Raw genomic sequence first — 15036 nt, forward strand, 5'->3', positions numbered from 1 at the left:
CACACGGAAGGGAATAACTACTTGGTGAACCAATTAATCAATTTTATAAAGAGACAGATACAGATCTAACAGTTATTCTCAGTATACGTAAGGTATCCATTTATGGGCAGAATGTGCCTAGAAATGTAATTCTTTAGTTAACTTTGCTTGAAGTTATAATCATATTCTAAATATTTCTTCAAATCTAAGAACTCGATGTCTTTTCTGTGTATAGTTCAAAATGACATACATTTTTATTCTGCCCACAATTATAATCACCAAAATACTGAACTTTAACCAGAATGGTACATAAATAAGAAAAAAAAAAATGAGTGGGGAACAGAGGACAGTATGACTTCACATGCTGATGGTCTACTTGTGGCCGACTCTGTTTTCTCACAGTAGACATACTTGCTGGTGAGTTTGATGACTACACCGTACTGGGTTACAAAGAATTTCTATTGATATTTGCTTACAATTATAATTGGAAGTGACAAAGAAAATGCCATATACCGACACACACACACACACACACACACACACACACACACACACACAAAGCAAGTGAACAGGACCCACTTCTAGAAAAGAATGCTACCAGACAGAAAACTGTTCCTTAAGATGCCCTAAATCAAAGAAAACAAGCATTTTTTTCCTCCAACCATCATTAAGCCAGTATTTAGCACTATGACATCTATTATAATCAGATGTTGATTCAAGTAGGAATTCCCTAATTAAATAATTTTGACTAAATCATCTGGCGCTAAGAGCCAGTTATTTGGCTAAACAACTAAAGCATTATAAAGGCTAATGTAAACTATACTCCTCTTTAATTACCAGCCTCAATGAAGTCAAGTTTTGATAACTAAACATGACCCAGATATACTTTACCCATGCTCCAACTCCCTGCTGCAAAACATCTGGTCTGATCCAAAACACCGTCTGTTCCACATGTGTAGGAACTTACCTTCTCAGTTTCCTGAGTGTCTCATTTTCAAATATCCTTGCTGTCCTTACAAACTCTAGACACATCCTCAAAATTTTTCTGATTTCAAATTGCAGCAATAGCATAAATCAGTTTAAAAAAATTATTATAAATTTATACATGTTGCCACAAAAAAAAAAAAGCACTGAAAGTCTGGAAAAAATTCTGGTTCTTTACTCTAAATGCACATTCTATCTACATACTGTTTATACTTCTGTATTTATGGATGCAGTATTTGTACTAAGCTTTCCAAGCCACAAACCAGCTAACGTTACATTAAAATTGAAGCAACCGTGATGTAAAAGCATCATTTATGCATCAAAATAGTGGGGAGATGTGTTGAGGTACAAAGACAACAGAGCCTGAAACCTGGTTTTCCAAAACATTTAAGTGCAAATCTAAATTTACTCTAAGAAAATCTACCCTCAATTAAAAATGTTAACATTCTTCATAGAATGCCATTTATATACTGTAGTACAAGGTGGTATAAACAATGAATAACTCTTGGCAGTGGTAGACATAGTTATTTTGTAATGAGCAAAAGTTGTTTAAAGTGTGTTTAAAAATATTTAACTGCAAAATATTATACGAGAGTAGAAAGATGGAATAAAGGAAAAGAAAAGATTGTGTAACTTATTGGGAAGAGTAAGAGTATCATGTGTCTGAAAAATTTTGGTTTATAAAAGAATGTTACCATGTCTATGGGCACCCAAGGGCACATTAGCAAGTGGGATACTTTGCAATGAAAGTATCTCTTTCCAATTTTATAAAGAGTAATATTAATCTCTTAATCAGCAGTTTCCCGGTAACCTTCAAGGAGACCATGATCCTCGAATCACTGCACATTTTTCCTACTGCACATAGGACAGACCAACTCATGTCAGGGGGAAAGCAAAGCACCCAGATAGAAAAAAAAAATGGACTTAATTAACTAAAGTGGTAATAGTTTAAGCTTAGGCTTAGAAAACTAGAAAATGTTCTGGAAAAGACTACACTTAAGTATGGAAAGCGATGTTCACCGCTCATGAAATCATACAACCTCAGAGAGTCAGTACCAGTTGGTCTAAATGACACCCATAGTAACAGGTATTGAAGTCCATATTTATGATAGGTTGGTGACATTTCGTGAAAAACTGAAAGGTTTTAAACATAAATATTTAACTGGAACTCTTAAAATTCAGACAAATGGCAACTGTTTGGCACTTCACAGACATATCTATTAAAACTCATTTATAACCCATTCGCTAAGCAAGCATTATTTTATTTTTTCAAAGATTTTATTTATTTATTTGAGAGAGAGTGAAAGAAAGGTCAGAGGGAAAAGCAGACTCCCTCCTGAGCAGGGAGCCGGATGCGGGACTCAATCCCGGGACTCCAGGACCATGACCTCAGTGGAAGGCAGATCCTTAACCAACTGAGCCACCCAGGTGCCCAAAGCAAGCATTTAATACTTAATGTGCCACACACCATGCATATGGCGTTCATCTGAATAGTGGGGAGTTCATCTGAATATCACAGATTGACTTTTAGCACATAAATATCTTCGTTTTTAAGTTACCATTTTAATTTGGGGGCAGAAAGTCAAATTTATTTTGATCTGCAACAATCCTGGGGGGAGAAACCCCATAGTCGGCCCTGAGAGGGGCAGAACTGACAGTGAAGGCAAATCAGGCACGTCTGTTCTCCTTCCCACCCTACTGCAGACGCTTTACAGAGGCGTCACAAAGCTAAAATCAAGTCTAAAAAAAAAAAACTTGGCATACGAAGGGAAAATTTTAGATATTTTCTACTGGAGGAAGCTTGAGGCAGTCAAGAATGCAGAAGAGCTTGCACGGTCAAGTAAGCATGACAGAGAAAGTTAACACTAATTTTAAATATTTTCATCTTTCATTCACTAAGGTAGGTGTCTCCATATGCTACATTCCAGTAATCTAATTACCCTGTGCTCCTGCGGCCACGACACAAACTTGCGTTTTTCTAAAGTAAAACAGAATTTGTCTGCAAAAGGGCACACTCTGCTGCTACCAATGTTTAGGAGAAAAAAATAATTTGCACTACGATTTATGACATCATTATTTGCTTAATCTGTGTATCTGCAGCAGCTTCAAATTACTCAATTTTAAGTGTAATGGTCATGACTCATGAGTAATTTTGACCTTAGTAAAATTCTAATTTGCCGTGGAGGGCCACCAATTTTTTTTTTTTTTTTTAAAGCCCTAGGATTCAAAGAGAACAATGATTCACTATCGTCCCCAAATTTAAATTTGGCTCTGAGGCAAAAGGATTAGTTTGTTTTTTAGGGAAGTCTTAAGTGTCATGACCCATAAGCAAACATGGATCTGAATAAGTATTCCATTTTTCAAAACATAAACTTGGAAGAGGACTTTAAGAAGGATAAAGTAACTAAATACATACAACAGATGCAAACAAAAGAAAGAATTAAAAATGTTCCATGTAGGCAATGATATTGTAGTAAAGTAAACCATGGTGGTTTAAAAGAGCCTCACATCTCGCATTTGATATTAACCGGCTACTTCCAAGGAACTCTGAGTGAGAGGACATAACAACCCCTTTTCCAGATTATAGGAATTCCACCCCTAAGATTCATGGCAGCTATGTGGTCACTCTGGATGAAAGACAATCAGGGCCATTTTCTTTAAGACTTCAGTCTGATTTAGTTTGTCAAATTTATCCCCAATTTCTTTTGGTGAGGGGGCATTGGAAGAAAAGACTCCATGAAACAGTGTGAACAAAGAGAAGAAAATGCACCATTTTCCGGAGGAAAGGTTATAGGGTTCTTATCAACCCATCTGTTTTAGTAAGATAATTATTTGTGCCGTCAGGAAAAAAGGCATTAAACCTTTGAACACTAGTTGGCTGAGGAGGTGGTAAACCTTCAGCCTCCCCCACTTCCAGCCCGTTCATGTATGTGAGGGCACTCACTCATGTATGTGAGAAGCTTCCAGAACAACCACAGTGTCAAATGTGCTCTCTCCTTTTAGGAACTTTTCATCTGTTCCAAGCACTTCAAGTTGGAAGCAAAAGTATTATTAATTTCACGAACGTTTCCTCCGCATACAAAGGAATATTAAGTATACAATGTTATTTTAATCTTGTTTCTGACCAAAAATACAAGCACAGCACTTTTAACAGAAAAGATATATAGTATAAGAATAAAAATGACTGTGAAGAAAATTACATTAAAATTTAAATTTGAAAATATAATGAAACTTAAATATAAAGCTGCATTTTATATCATGACATAGAGTTCTAGTCCTCAAATAAAGATATGGAAAATCACTTTAGAAAAAGATGATAGCAGTATCTGCATATAGAATTGTATAGATAATCTACATGGGATATGTATGGATTTGTATAGATGATGTATTATCTAATTCTTTATTCATTTACAAATGGGCTGAAAATCTAGTGTCTGTCTAATCTTTTGGTCCAGATTGAGTCAGGAACACATTCTCAGTTTAGAAATATGGTTTGTGATCAAAAGTTCCTAAAAGACTTCAACTAACATCTGTATTTGAATCCTAAGGAAGTGAACTTTCAAGATGTTATTGAAGCAGTAATATATTGTTAGCTCTTGAAGAGCCAGGAACTGTACATACCACTCATTTTGAATTTCCTCTTCCTTGTCTGCTTGCACACCTCTGCCCACCCTCAACACCATCAAGTTTCTGCACCAAGAAATTCACAGTGTTTACTGACTGTCTGGCAAACCAGTAAATAGAACCATCAAATAAAATCAAGTACTATGAGCAAATCAGGGCACTTAAGTAAATCAGACTTACCCTAGAAGTAAAGTACCTATTCCATGATTCATCTCAATGACACACAGACAGGACAGATTTAGCTGGTTCCCACTCTGGAAGAGTGCCCCAAAGAAACAGAGCAATCACATTTTTCTAAACAAATTTACACTAGTTTACTTCTTGCATATAACATTCTACCATTATATTTTCTTTATATTTTATTTGTTGAAATGATATATTTAATATTTTAGGTGTTCTGGAATGGTTTCCCTGTAAATTTAAAATGTGTATTTTTATTTCTCTTATGCCAATTAATAATATAAAGACGGGAGAGGTTTACATACTGAAGTAGCAACATCAGTCTGCTTCTTTAATAGAGATTTAAACGTTAAAGTATTTAAGCTTTGGGGTGCCTGGGTGGCTCAGTCCATCAAGCGTCTGCCTTCGGCTCAAGTCATGATCCCGGGGTCCTAGGATGGAGACTTGCACTGGGGGCAGTGGGCTACCTGCTCGGTGGGGGCTCTGCTTCTCCCTCTCCCTCTGCCCCTCCCCAGGCTCATGCTCGCTCTCTCGCTCTCTCAAATAAATAAATAAAATCTTTTAAAAAATAAAGTATGTAAGATTTGAAGGATTCAGAATTAGTTCATATGAAATTATATGGCATTATAAAACTCCTTTGTGTACCAAAATCCTTTTCACCCAATGACTTAAGTGCAGGGCACTACAGGGGATGACCATCGTCCCCTGTTCTTTGACTTGGTCGTCTGTGGCCAGAGCTATCACACTCAAGGAAACACACAAAACCAGGCACACGGGACAGGTGGAAATGTATTCTAAGCCAATCTATATTCCCCAATTATCTCAAAATCAAATATCAATATTACCTCTCCTTTCCATATTTAAGAAATCAGGAAAATTGTCAGTAAGCTTATAATATCAATGTAATAAATTAGGTGGAAGGTGCTGGGGAATCACTCTGAAGACTATCGCAGTTACTTCAAATGCCTAGGACTGCATGCAGTACTTATTTATGTCTGAGATGTTTTTCTGATGATGAAACCTATCTATCTAACACAAATTTACAGAATTTGATAGCTCATTTCTGTCCCCCTCCTCTAGTCTTGCTGTCGGCAGGAATATTTGTAAGAAGATTTTAAAAAGAAGGACTTGCTGGGGGCGCCTGGCTGGCTCAGTTGGTGAAGCATGTGACTCTTGATCTCAGGGTGTTGAGTTCAAGCCCCACATTGGGCATGGAGGCTTCTTAAAAAAAAAAAAAAGGAGGAATTGCTAGGACACTTTAGGGTTATTAGGCTCTCTCTTGCTCTTGCTTTCTTGCTCTTTAATTGCTAGTTGAACTACAAATCAGTGTATAAGCTATAGAGAATATACTATCATATTACTCTGATTTTTTTTATATTCTCTTTCAATGGATTGTTCAAAAATATTTAGCTAGACAAGAACGAATACATAAGCCATGGCTGGCAGTTTGAAGAGTGATTAAGGTGGGGGGAGAGAAGGGGTAGGGGGGTGGTGTACGTGTGTGTGTGTGTGAGAGAGAGTATGTGTGTGTATCTAAGCATGACCACTGTCTATCTACACTGCTTGCTCTGTTTGGAATGTGAGCCATAATAGAAAAAATGTCTGTTATTAATGTATTTTATAAATGTTTCCAGATAGTGCAGTGATGGGTGCTTACATAAGTCCACAGTGGTCATCACCATCCATCAGAAATAATCAGGAGCATACAGTGGACTTCAGACACCGTATATGGGTGGCCCATGGAATGAGAAGAGCAGTCACTAACAGACACCTCAAGGAAGGCTGCAGTTGAAAATGGCTTCAGGGAAGCTTGTGGCCAGCTTCTAGTTCTCTTTTTTAGATATTTCTGCACAATGATGCCAAATTAAGCTCCTTAAGACACCAATTTCAGCCTATCACTCAAGAATCTTCAGTGGCTCCTGTTGCTTTCCACCAAGATCCAAAGTTTGGTTGGTTTCTTACACCTTGGTTTCTTACACCTTCTACAAGATTCCCCTCTGTTTCCCTTATAGCTCTGGACTCTTCAGCCAAAGCGGTCTACTCCCTGCTCAGCTCCCCAAACCCCCTCTTGACCGCACTAACCTTACTGCTTCTGTGCTTTGCTTTCACACTTCAATACCCAAAATAGTCCCCCTCCTTTGTTTCTGTAATCAGCATCGACTTGTTTTGTGCAGCTGACCAAACACCAGTCCAGCCTTCCCATGCTTGTCCATGCAGCCGCCAGGGGCTTACCCAACAACTTCTCGTAAATCAGGAGACTTGCTTACTATAGCTCTGACAGTGTCTGCATTTACGGTGTAACCCATTTTTGGTATTTTAAATGAGTAAGCTTCTTGTTCTTCACAAAGGATCACATGCTTGTTACAGACAGGAATCACTCACTGTACAGTGTGCATCACTCACCACATTGTCATTTCCTGCTTGCAGTTGAAGCTGCTGTTGACAACTCATTGAAATGCTCCTTAAGTAGATTAAAATGGAAGAATTTGGAGTAAGAAATCCATAAATCTGATACTAACAGGCAAGCAGAGTTAACAGCATCCCCATGGTCTCCTTCCCGATTCCCTCAGTTTCCCCTCCAGGCGGTCACTGAAGTGATCAGGGGACTGGGGGATGCCTTTGGAAANGAACCGCTCTATAATCCAATCCTGTACCCTTGCCCTGGGGACTGTGTTAACTTCAGCTCCCAGAATTCTTCAGGAAACCCAGTGCATATATATGCATTTTATATGTAGCCAACGTATAACCAACCCCTAGCAGGGCTGATCTCATATGTAAATTACTATTTCTTTAATGAAACTTCGAAGTATTCAAATTTAGAGGATAAATACTATAAATAGCCTTTCATTAGATAAGATCACGATTAGAGGACCAAGTAATTTATGAAAATGAGCTTTTGGATTTCAGAACTGCACCACTCCCTCCTCACACCTGAAAGCCACTAGCTCACAGTCAGGACCAGGAAACAGTAAGAAGGTACCAGTGGAAGGTGTTTCAAGGCACCCATGTGATTGACTCTATGATAGATGCCCGGTAATAAGACAATGTCTTCCTTCTCCTACAGTTAAACTACAAACTCTGAAAAAGAGTAAATCCACTAGCCATAGGAACCACCTGAATAATTTACAGGAGGAAATTTCAGAAGAAACAAATACACAGACAAATCTATAATATTTACTGTAAATTTTAGAATTATGTTGTAAGTTAAATGAACTATCATCCCTTGTTTATTGTTTAAAGTTCTCTGCTACATCTGTTTTTTCTAATGTGAAAAATCAAGGAGACCTGAATTCATGATTTATACAGATCTGAGCTCACAAACGTGTCTTCTGTGACAACTGTGGGGCCAGGTAGCATCGACAGAACCCACATCTACCAGAAAGAAGGTAACTGGCACCAGATGAAGCTACGTATGACTGGGAGTCAGAGGATCTGTAATGCTTCTACCAACCACAGTTTGCTCTTTCCAAATCCAAATATTCACGAAAGGTCCTGAGCATAGGTAAGGCCATAATCTTTCACTGAAGTCACATTAGTGCTGCTTAGAAAAACTGTGTGATTGTCAGGAATTCTGGTTCGAGTTCTCGTTATGCAGTCATTCTTGCAATGCTACTATGGATTAGGCCATTTGCGATCACCCTTTCATCAGAGGGGCACCATATGGTAAGGCCGGGAAGAAAGTACAAGTTTATTTCAGAGTCGTCCAATTGTAGGGAACTGGGACTTAAATAAATGTAACTGGATAGGCCCTACGTGCAGAGCACCTCTTCTCTCTGCCTTTTTGCCCACAGCTACAACTTGCAGGAAGAAAAGACTATATATGGTCTTGGGTCTTTCAAAATCCAGAAGGCCCAAACCCATTATCACACTTTTCTAAACTATGTGCTGCAAAAGCTTTTTAAAAAAGAGAAATGAAAGAAAAAAGCTCTATCCTTGCTCCTGGCAAAGTCATTTGAGTCTTGGGTTTATTATCTTTAATGAAATACAGTAACATCCATCTCAGAAAGATGTCAGGAAAAACAAACATATAAGGCTCTCAGCACAGTGCTCAGGATGTTGCAGGGGAGACCGAATTATTATGCGAACACCTACTCCATATCCAGAGGTATAGATGGTCCCCAGGGAGTGATCTGAACTTGTAAAGACCCCTATAGCTGCCAAAGACACCAGTACCAGGGGCACAGGCAACCTACCTTCTTCTCCCACCAGCCTCTAAGTCCCAAAACATCCTAGAAAGAGCTATAAGACAGAACTCCTGGTTGGTCCCATGTTGATAAGGAGGTCAAGACCTCCATCTCAAGAGCCCCAGAACGGGAAGGCCAGAAAGGAATCTCACCAATCCACCACCCTCCACCTTATCAGATTAACTTAGACAGACAGGAATAGAGACCCAATGGCTCTAAAGCTGTGCCCTGATACCAGGAACTGCTTCCTACAAAGCAATTTTAATGATAATTGATTCTTTTTCTTTTTTTTGAAGATTTTATTCATTTATTTGAGAGAGAGTGAGAGAACAAGTGAGCATGAGCACAAGCCGGTGGAGGCAGAAGAAGCAGCAGACTCCCCACTGAGCAGGGAGCCCGATGCAGGGGCTTGATCCCAGGACCCCAAGATCATGATCTGAGCCAAAGGCAGACACTTAACTGACTGAGCCACCCAGGCGCCCTGACGATAATTGATTCTTGAATGAATGACTGCCAATCAGGTGTCCACAATTCAGAAGAAAGAATACAAAGAAGTAGAAACCAAAATGAAGGAGGAATTGAGCTTTTTATGTCCCAAACCATAGATCCCCAGCATCATTCAGAGTTGGGTCAGAAATCTCTTATAAGGGAGGAGGCTTACAAAACACTTAATCATACACTCTAAGGCAATTCATAATCATAAAAACTGTAGACTTGCCATTAAAGAGTAGATACTTGGGAAAAGGGGACAAGCATCCAATTCTTCCATTATATAATCCTTTGTCCTCCTCAGAAAGGGGCTCTTAGGGAGTGAAACTCTGGGCCTCCAACATAAATTGATGCAGAGTGAGGTGAAGACGAGAGAGTTCATAGGTTTCCACGTTCACAGACATTTCATATTTCCCTACTATTGCACCTCCTTTCTAAAGATTGCGGCTAAAAAGTATGGACATTTACAGTACATGAGAGAAATGTCATGGGTACTGCGACATGAAGCACAGAGAAGGCTGCAAGTCAATGACTACATATTATAGTTGCATTTATGACCCAATTTAGTGGAATAAAATTTACCCCTCCATTTTCAATGCAGAGCAGCAGGATATGCAACTATTAATTTTTCTTTCAGGATTGTAATAGTACTTGTCAAATGCTCAAATACTTTAAGGATATTACAACAGTTTAAGTCCTGTTGGTCCTAGGCAATTATTTTTCTCTAATGGGATGTAAATTTGTAAAGCTTACTTTGCTTCTCCAAAGAGTTTTTAGACTAGTAAAATCTTAAGTGATTTATGGAATAACATTGTCATTATCCATCAATGATCCATAAAAAACAGTCTCTGCTCTTCTCTGCAATGCCCTAATCCTTCAAGTAGGACCAACATTATCCTATGATTACAGTATTGATGCCAAGGTTCATTTCTTCCACTCCCTAATCTTTCTGATGAATTAGTCAACAAATCTATGGGTTCTTCCTCTGTGACAGCTTTGGCTTCTGTTCCCATTGCGTCAACTCTGCTCTATTCATCACCTCCCTTCTAGAATATTGTTGTTGCTTCATCACTAGACCATATTGTTGTTGCTTCATCACTAGACCATGCCCCCAGCAAGTGTTTACAACGTCTAATCAATCCCAGAAATGATTTCAATACTTTTCTTATGACCTGTGTCTTCCAGGTGCTCAGAGCAGGAATCACCCTCCATAACCCACCTTAAAGTGGTTGCAGTGCAACCCTGTCCATCTCCAACAACTTATTCATAGTTAAGATTCTTCACTGTTACTCTATATAACACCTGGTCTTCTTATCTTCTCACCCCATCCACAACACAAAAGGGATTCCTGTGCTTGATATAGTCTAGTCATCTGCTGGAAATTCTCACCCAAGTTACAGCCCAAGTTCAGCCTCATGCCAAGGCACTCAGACCAACGAGGCCACACGGCTCACTCTCTTGCACAAACTTCAGGACACAGACAATGCTTTGCTACCATTCCCCTAATACCTCACAGCATTTTTGTGTTTAAGCCTTTATTTTTTTCTATCTGAGTTGTAAGCTCCTTGAAGACAGGAAAAATGGCTATGTCTTTTAAGATGCCCCATGCCTAACAGATTACCCTGCAAACTCAACAGTTACATAATGAAGATGCCAAAACCAATGAAATTAGTCATTGTTAACACACCGATCGGTGACTCTAAAACTGTCATTGTGCATGAGAATGACTTAGGATGTTAGCTAAAATGTATATTCCTAGACCCAAACCCAGAGATTTGGTTGGTCTCAGGTAAGGGTAATAAAATTAAAGACCTCTAGGGAATTCTAATGCAGTTAACACACATATGGTATTTTGAAAAACATTATCACTGATTAATCTGAAACAGTAAGTACAAATAAAACAAGTACCAAAGTATGCAGAATTATAAACAGTGGAGAAAGAAAATCTGGCATGTTGCAAACTAGTTGCCATTATTAGGAAGTTTTTTGTGATGGTAACCATAAACCATATGTACTTTTACTATATTAATTTAAAATAGCTATTCTCATTAAAGCAATTAGTGTTAAGATTAAACTAATCTTTTTTGCATTTAAACTGTAAAGTAGGGATATTTAAAGTTATTTATGTAAAACAGAAAATAAGTTGTATTTGCTCATTCAATAATATTTGATCTTTTAAATTATTCCCTTAATTGATACGAGATTATAAATCTTTAAGCTTTCTTTTGTTGACTTTGAACTTTAACACAGGCATGTGCAATGTGTAAGACATGCTCTCCCTGAATTCACTGCTCTAAAATATATAAGAATTTAAGTACTTCTATTCCCTGCTAGCCCACTTTTTGGAATAAAAGTATAGTACACGTAATTCTCCCTTTTATTTTTTTTATAATAACTTTTTTCTTTTAAAAATCAGAACGCCTCAATTCCAACCAATCAGAGTGAACTCTATGCAATCTCATGTTGGCAAATGATTGCATTAGCAATCTAGTGCTCTTTCTAGGTTTTGCAGGTTTTTTAGTTGGATGATAATTTTAAATATTTCCTCTTTTTCCCATCATGCCTACTTAATTTTAATTATATAATAGCCTGTACTATGCTTTCCTTACTTTTCTGATGTTCGATTGTTTGCACTAATAGGAAACATTTTGGGATCTTTTAGTAAGTCATATAACCATGAATAATTAGAAAGAGGAACCTAATAAGTGCAAACGTAAGTCAAGGAACAAGGAAATCTTGTTTGTATTAGTGATTTTACCTCCCATTTTTTGTATGGCTTTGGGGGTGTGGTGAAGGACTGTATGGCTAAGCTCAGTTTATAGTTTGTGAGCTGTTTTGTATTTTTTAAACATTATAAAAATACTTTCTAAGTGTAAATTACCGAAACTCTGCATTTGCCGAAGATTTTGTATATTTAGTGTCTTTTATTTACCTTCTGAAATCTCTTCTTGGGGTTTCTGTAGCTCACAGGAAATTAACAATCAGCTCCTCTCCAAGTTTTACCTCCTCATGAGTCACTTGTTTAGGCCACTAGGGAGAGACATGGAGTCTTTGGACCATGTCTCTTGGAAATCTAATGGCAAGGACATAGCAATTTCACCAAAGGCATTAATGACACTTGCCTGTCAAGCCTCCAGTCAACCAAAGAGGAACACTTTCGTGCAGAAATAATATACTGTCTATGGGCTGTGGAACTCAGAGACCTGAAGTGATGTTTCATCAAGTGAAAAAGAGTCCCTATTACCTACAGAATATGAACTCATATTCACCATACCGGATATAAAAGATGGCTAAATACGAAAAGCAAATAAAAATATATAAAGACTTTCACAGCAAAATAAAGATTTGATTACATCACCAATGAAGATGATTTTGAAGATGAAAAATAAATTGAACCTCCAACTGCACATCCATCCATAACACACATGAGCACATTCACTCAAAGCTGACCCAGCAGTGAGTGACTCTCATACAGGCTTTTGGCTTATCAGGAAAGACTTCTCATTCTACTTCCTTCTTCACACTTTCCTACTGTAAACTCCAGTAAGTTACCTCAGGCAATAACCTGCTCTCAAACAGGTTACGTGATCTCTTTCACCAGCCATCTCTCTGGGTGTTGCCTTACTAAGTCATACTTTTAATAATTTGACTTCACAGAGACAGGAAGTGAATAGATATCATGAAATCCAAGGCATTCAAATTACCAGAAGTGTTAGTGGGTCTAATGCTACATTTTTGTGGCATTTAAGCACAGGAAGACATTCTCATGATAATAGTTCTACCAATATTAAGTATTTGTTTTGAAAATAATTTTACAAATCACATAATGCACTCTGTTCTGCAATTTAACACTTTTTTTTTCTCACAAGGTTTTTTTTCCCTCGACCCCTACACAGTTACAAATATATATTGTATATATATATATATATGTGCATACGTATGTATATGTATATGTATATATATATATATATATATATATATGATTTGTCCCCCAAATTTAAAATTTAGAGGTAGCTTGGTTTTTATAAAATTAGTCTTCTCAGTCGTAAAACGTATTTCAAAATATAACTGTGCAGGCAATTCAATTTCTACACATTCGACGTATGTTAATCAAGTCACCTCCCAGTTGACAGTCACACACACTGGACACGGGTTGAAATAAAGCATTGCATTCTGTACCCAGTCAGGGGTACTGCAAGTCTTTGAAAGGAGGTGTCCCATAGTATGTCGAATATAAAACTTCTTCAGGAGTTCCCAAACTCTATTAAGCGTACTTTCCATCCTTATGTCAGTTCTGAACGTTTTAGGTACACATTTTGGAAGAGCAAGTCAGAAGCAGGCACAAATACAGTAACTCCTTTTTGAAAATCAGAACATATCTCAAAAATACCTTGGCAACATTTTCCATAAACATATGTTATTTAATAAACAAAACAAAACAATCCACCTTACTTTTCAGTATTTTACCAGATTTCAGAACTGCAGAGTTTATAAAGTTGAAAAGTCATGCCTGATTGAGATCTGCATGAGATCCTGCTGCAGCCCTACTTTGGCCAACTTCTCCAAGTGAATCTCAAGTCTTAAGCCCTCAAGCCGGTGACTAAATTCCTTTTACACTTTTCCTAAAATCGCCTAGTGCTCCGAGTAAGAGGAACGCTCCGGGAAAACAAACCTCGGTTGACTGGTCGTCCTAGCCCCTAAAGCAGTGTGGACTCCCACTGATCTGCTAAAGGAAAGAAAAGAGCACTCCCGACCGGGAAGAACCAGGGCTCTCCGGAGTCGCGCGCCCCGCGAGGGTTCAAGCCCGCTGGGCGCACCCGCGGGGACTGCTCTCAAGCAGGTTGTGATCTCTATCACCAGCCACCTCTGTGGCTGCTTCTATCTTACTTTCTCCTGACTTGCTTCCTACTCAGTAACAACTTTATGCAAAAAACAAGAAGAAAACTTTTCTCCCAGGAAGCGTGCGGCTAGCTCGGTTAACTTTGGATGCAACGTCCAGAAGGTGAAACAGCAACACACACTTTGCGCGGCACCTGGGTCCACAGGATCCCGAACACCGCAGCGCCCCCGCAGTCGCCCCCAGTCCAACCCCGGAGCGCGCGGCCGCGCACCTACCTGGGCCTCGTCCGCGTCGGGCTCCGCGTCAGAGAAGCCGAGTCCCGATTCGAAGGCGGCGGCGGCGGCAGCGGGCGCGTCGCGCGTACCCGGGAGCAGCGCAGCGGCGAGCAGGGAACACGCCAGAGAGAAGAAGCCCAGCAAGTGCATGGTGGAAGGACCGGGAGCGCGGCGGCCGGTCCGCGGTGGGGGCGGGGTGGGCGCGTGGCGCCCCCGCGACGCTGCGCTCCCTCCGCAGAGAGCCGCCGGCGACCCCCGAGGGCGGCCGGAGGCGGCGGCAGCGGTCCGCGGCTCGACGCTCCCAACGCTGAGCGTCTCTGTCCTGGCCAGTGCCGGGGAGGGGCGCGGGGTCAGGTAAAAGCCTCACAGGAAACCGGACGTCCGAGCTCCCCGCATTCGGGGCCGGCGAGGTGAGGCGAGGGCGAGGGCGAGGGGGGACGGCTCCTCGGTTCGCCTTTCTGTTTTCGCTTTCTGGCAAGAG

The 15036-nt window shown here is 39.6% G+C and overlaps 1 protein-coding gene across 1 annotated transcript in view; it reads right to left on the reverse strand.

Annotated features, from left to right (window-relative positions):
- VEGFC (vascular endothelial growth factor C) overlaps positions 1–14781 on the reverse strand; it is a 95978-nt gene extending 81197 nt beyond the window's left edge. The window contains exon 1 of the mRNA XM_008708895.2: positions 14556–14781. Within this exon, the coding sequence (XP_008707117.2) occupies positions 14556–14705 (150 nt within the window). The 5' untranslated portion in view covers positions 14706–14781. The remainder of the gene's footprint in view (positions 1–14555) is intronic.
- Positions 14782–15036: the final 255 nt, after the last annotated feature.

The sequence above is a fragment of the Ursus maritimus genome, unplaced genomic scaffold, assembly GCF_017311325.1.
Source record: "Ursus maritimus isolate PB19 unplaced genomic scaffold, ASM1731132v1 scaffold_28, whole genome shotgun sequence".
Taxonomy (NCBI): Eukaryota; Metazoa; Chordata; class Mammalia; order Carnivora; family Ursidae; genus Ursus; species Ursus maritimus.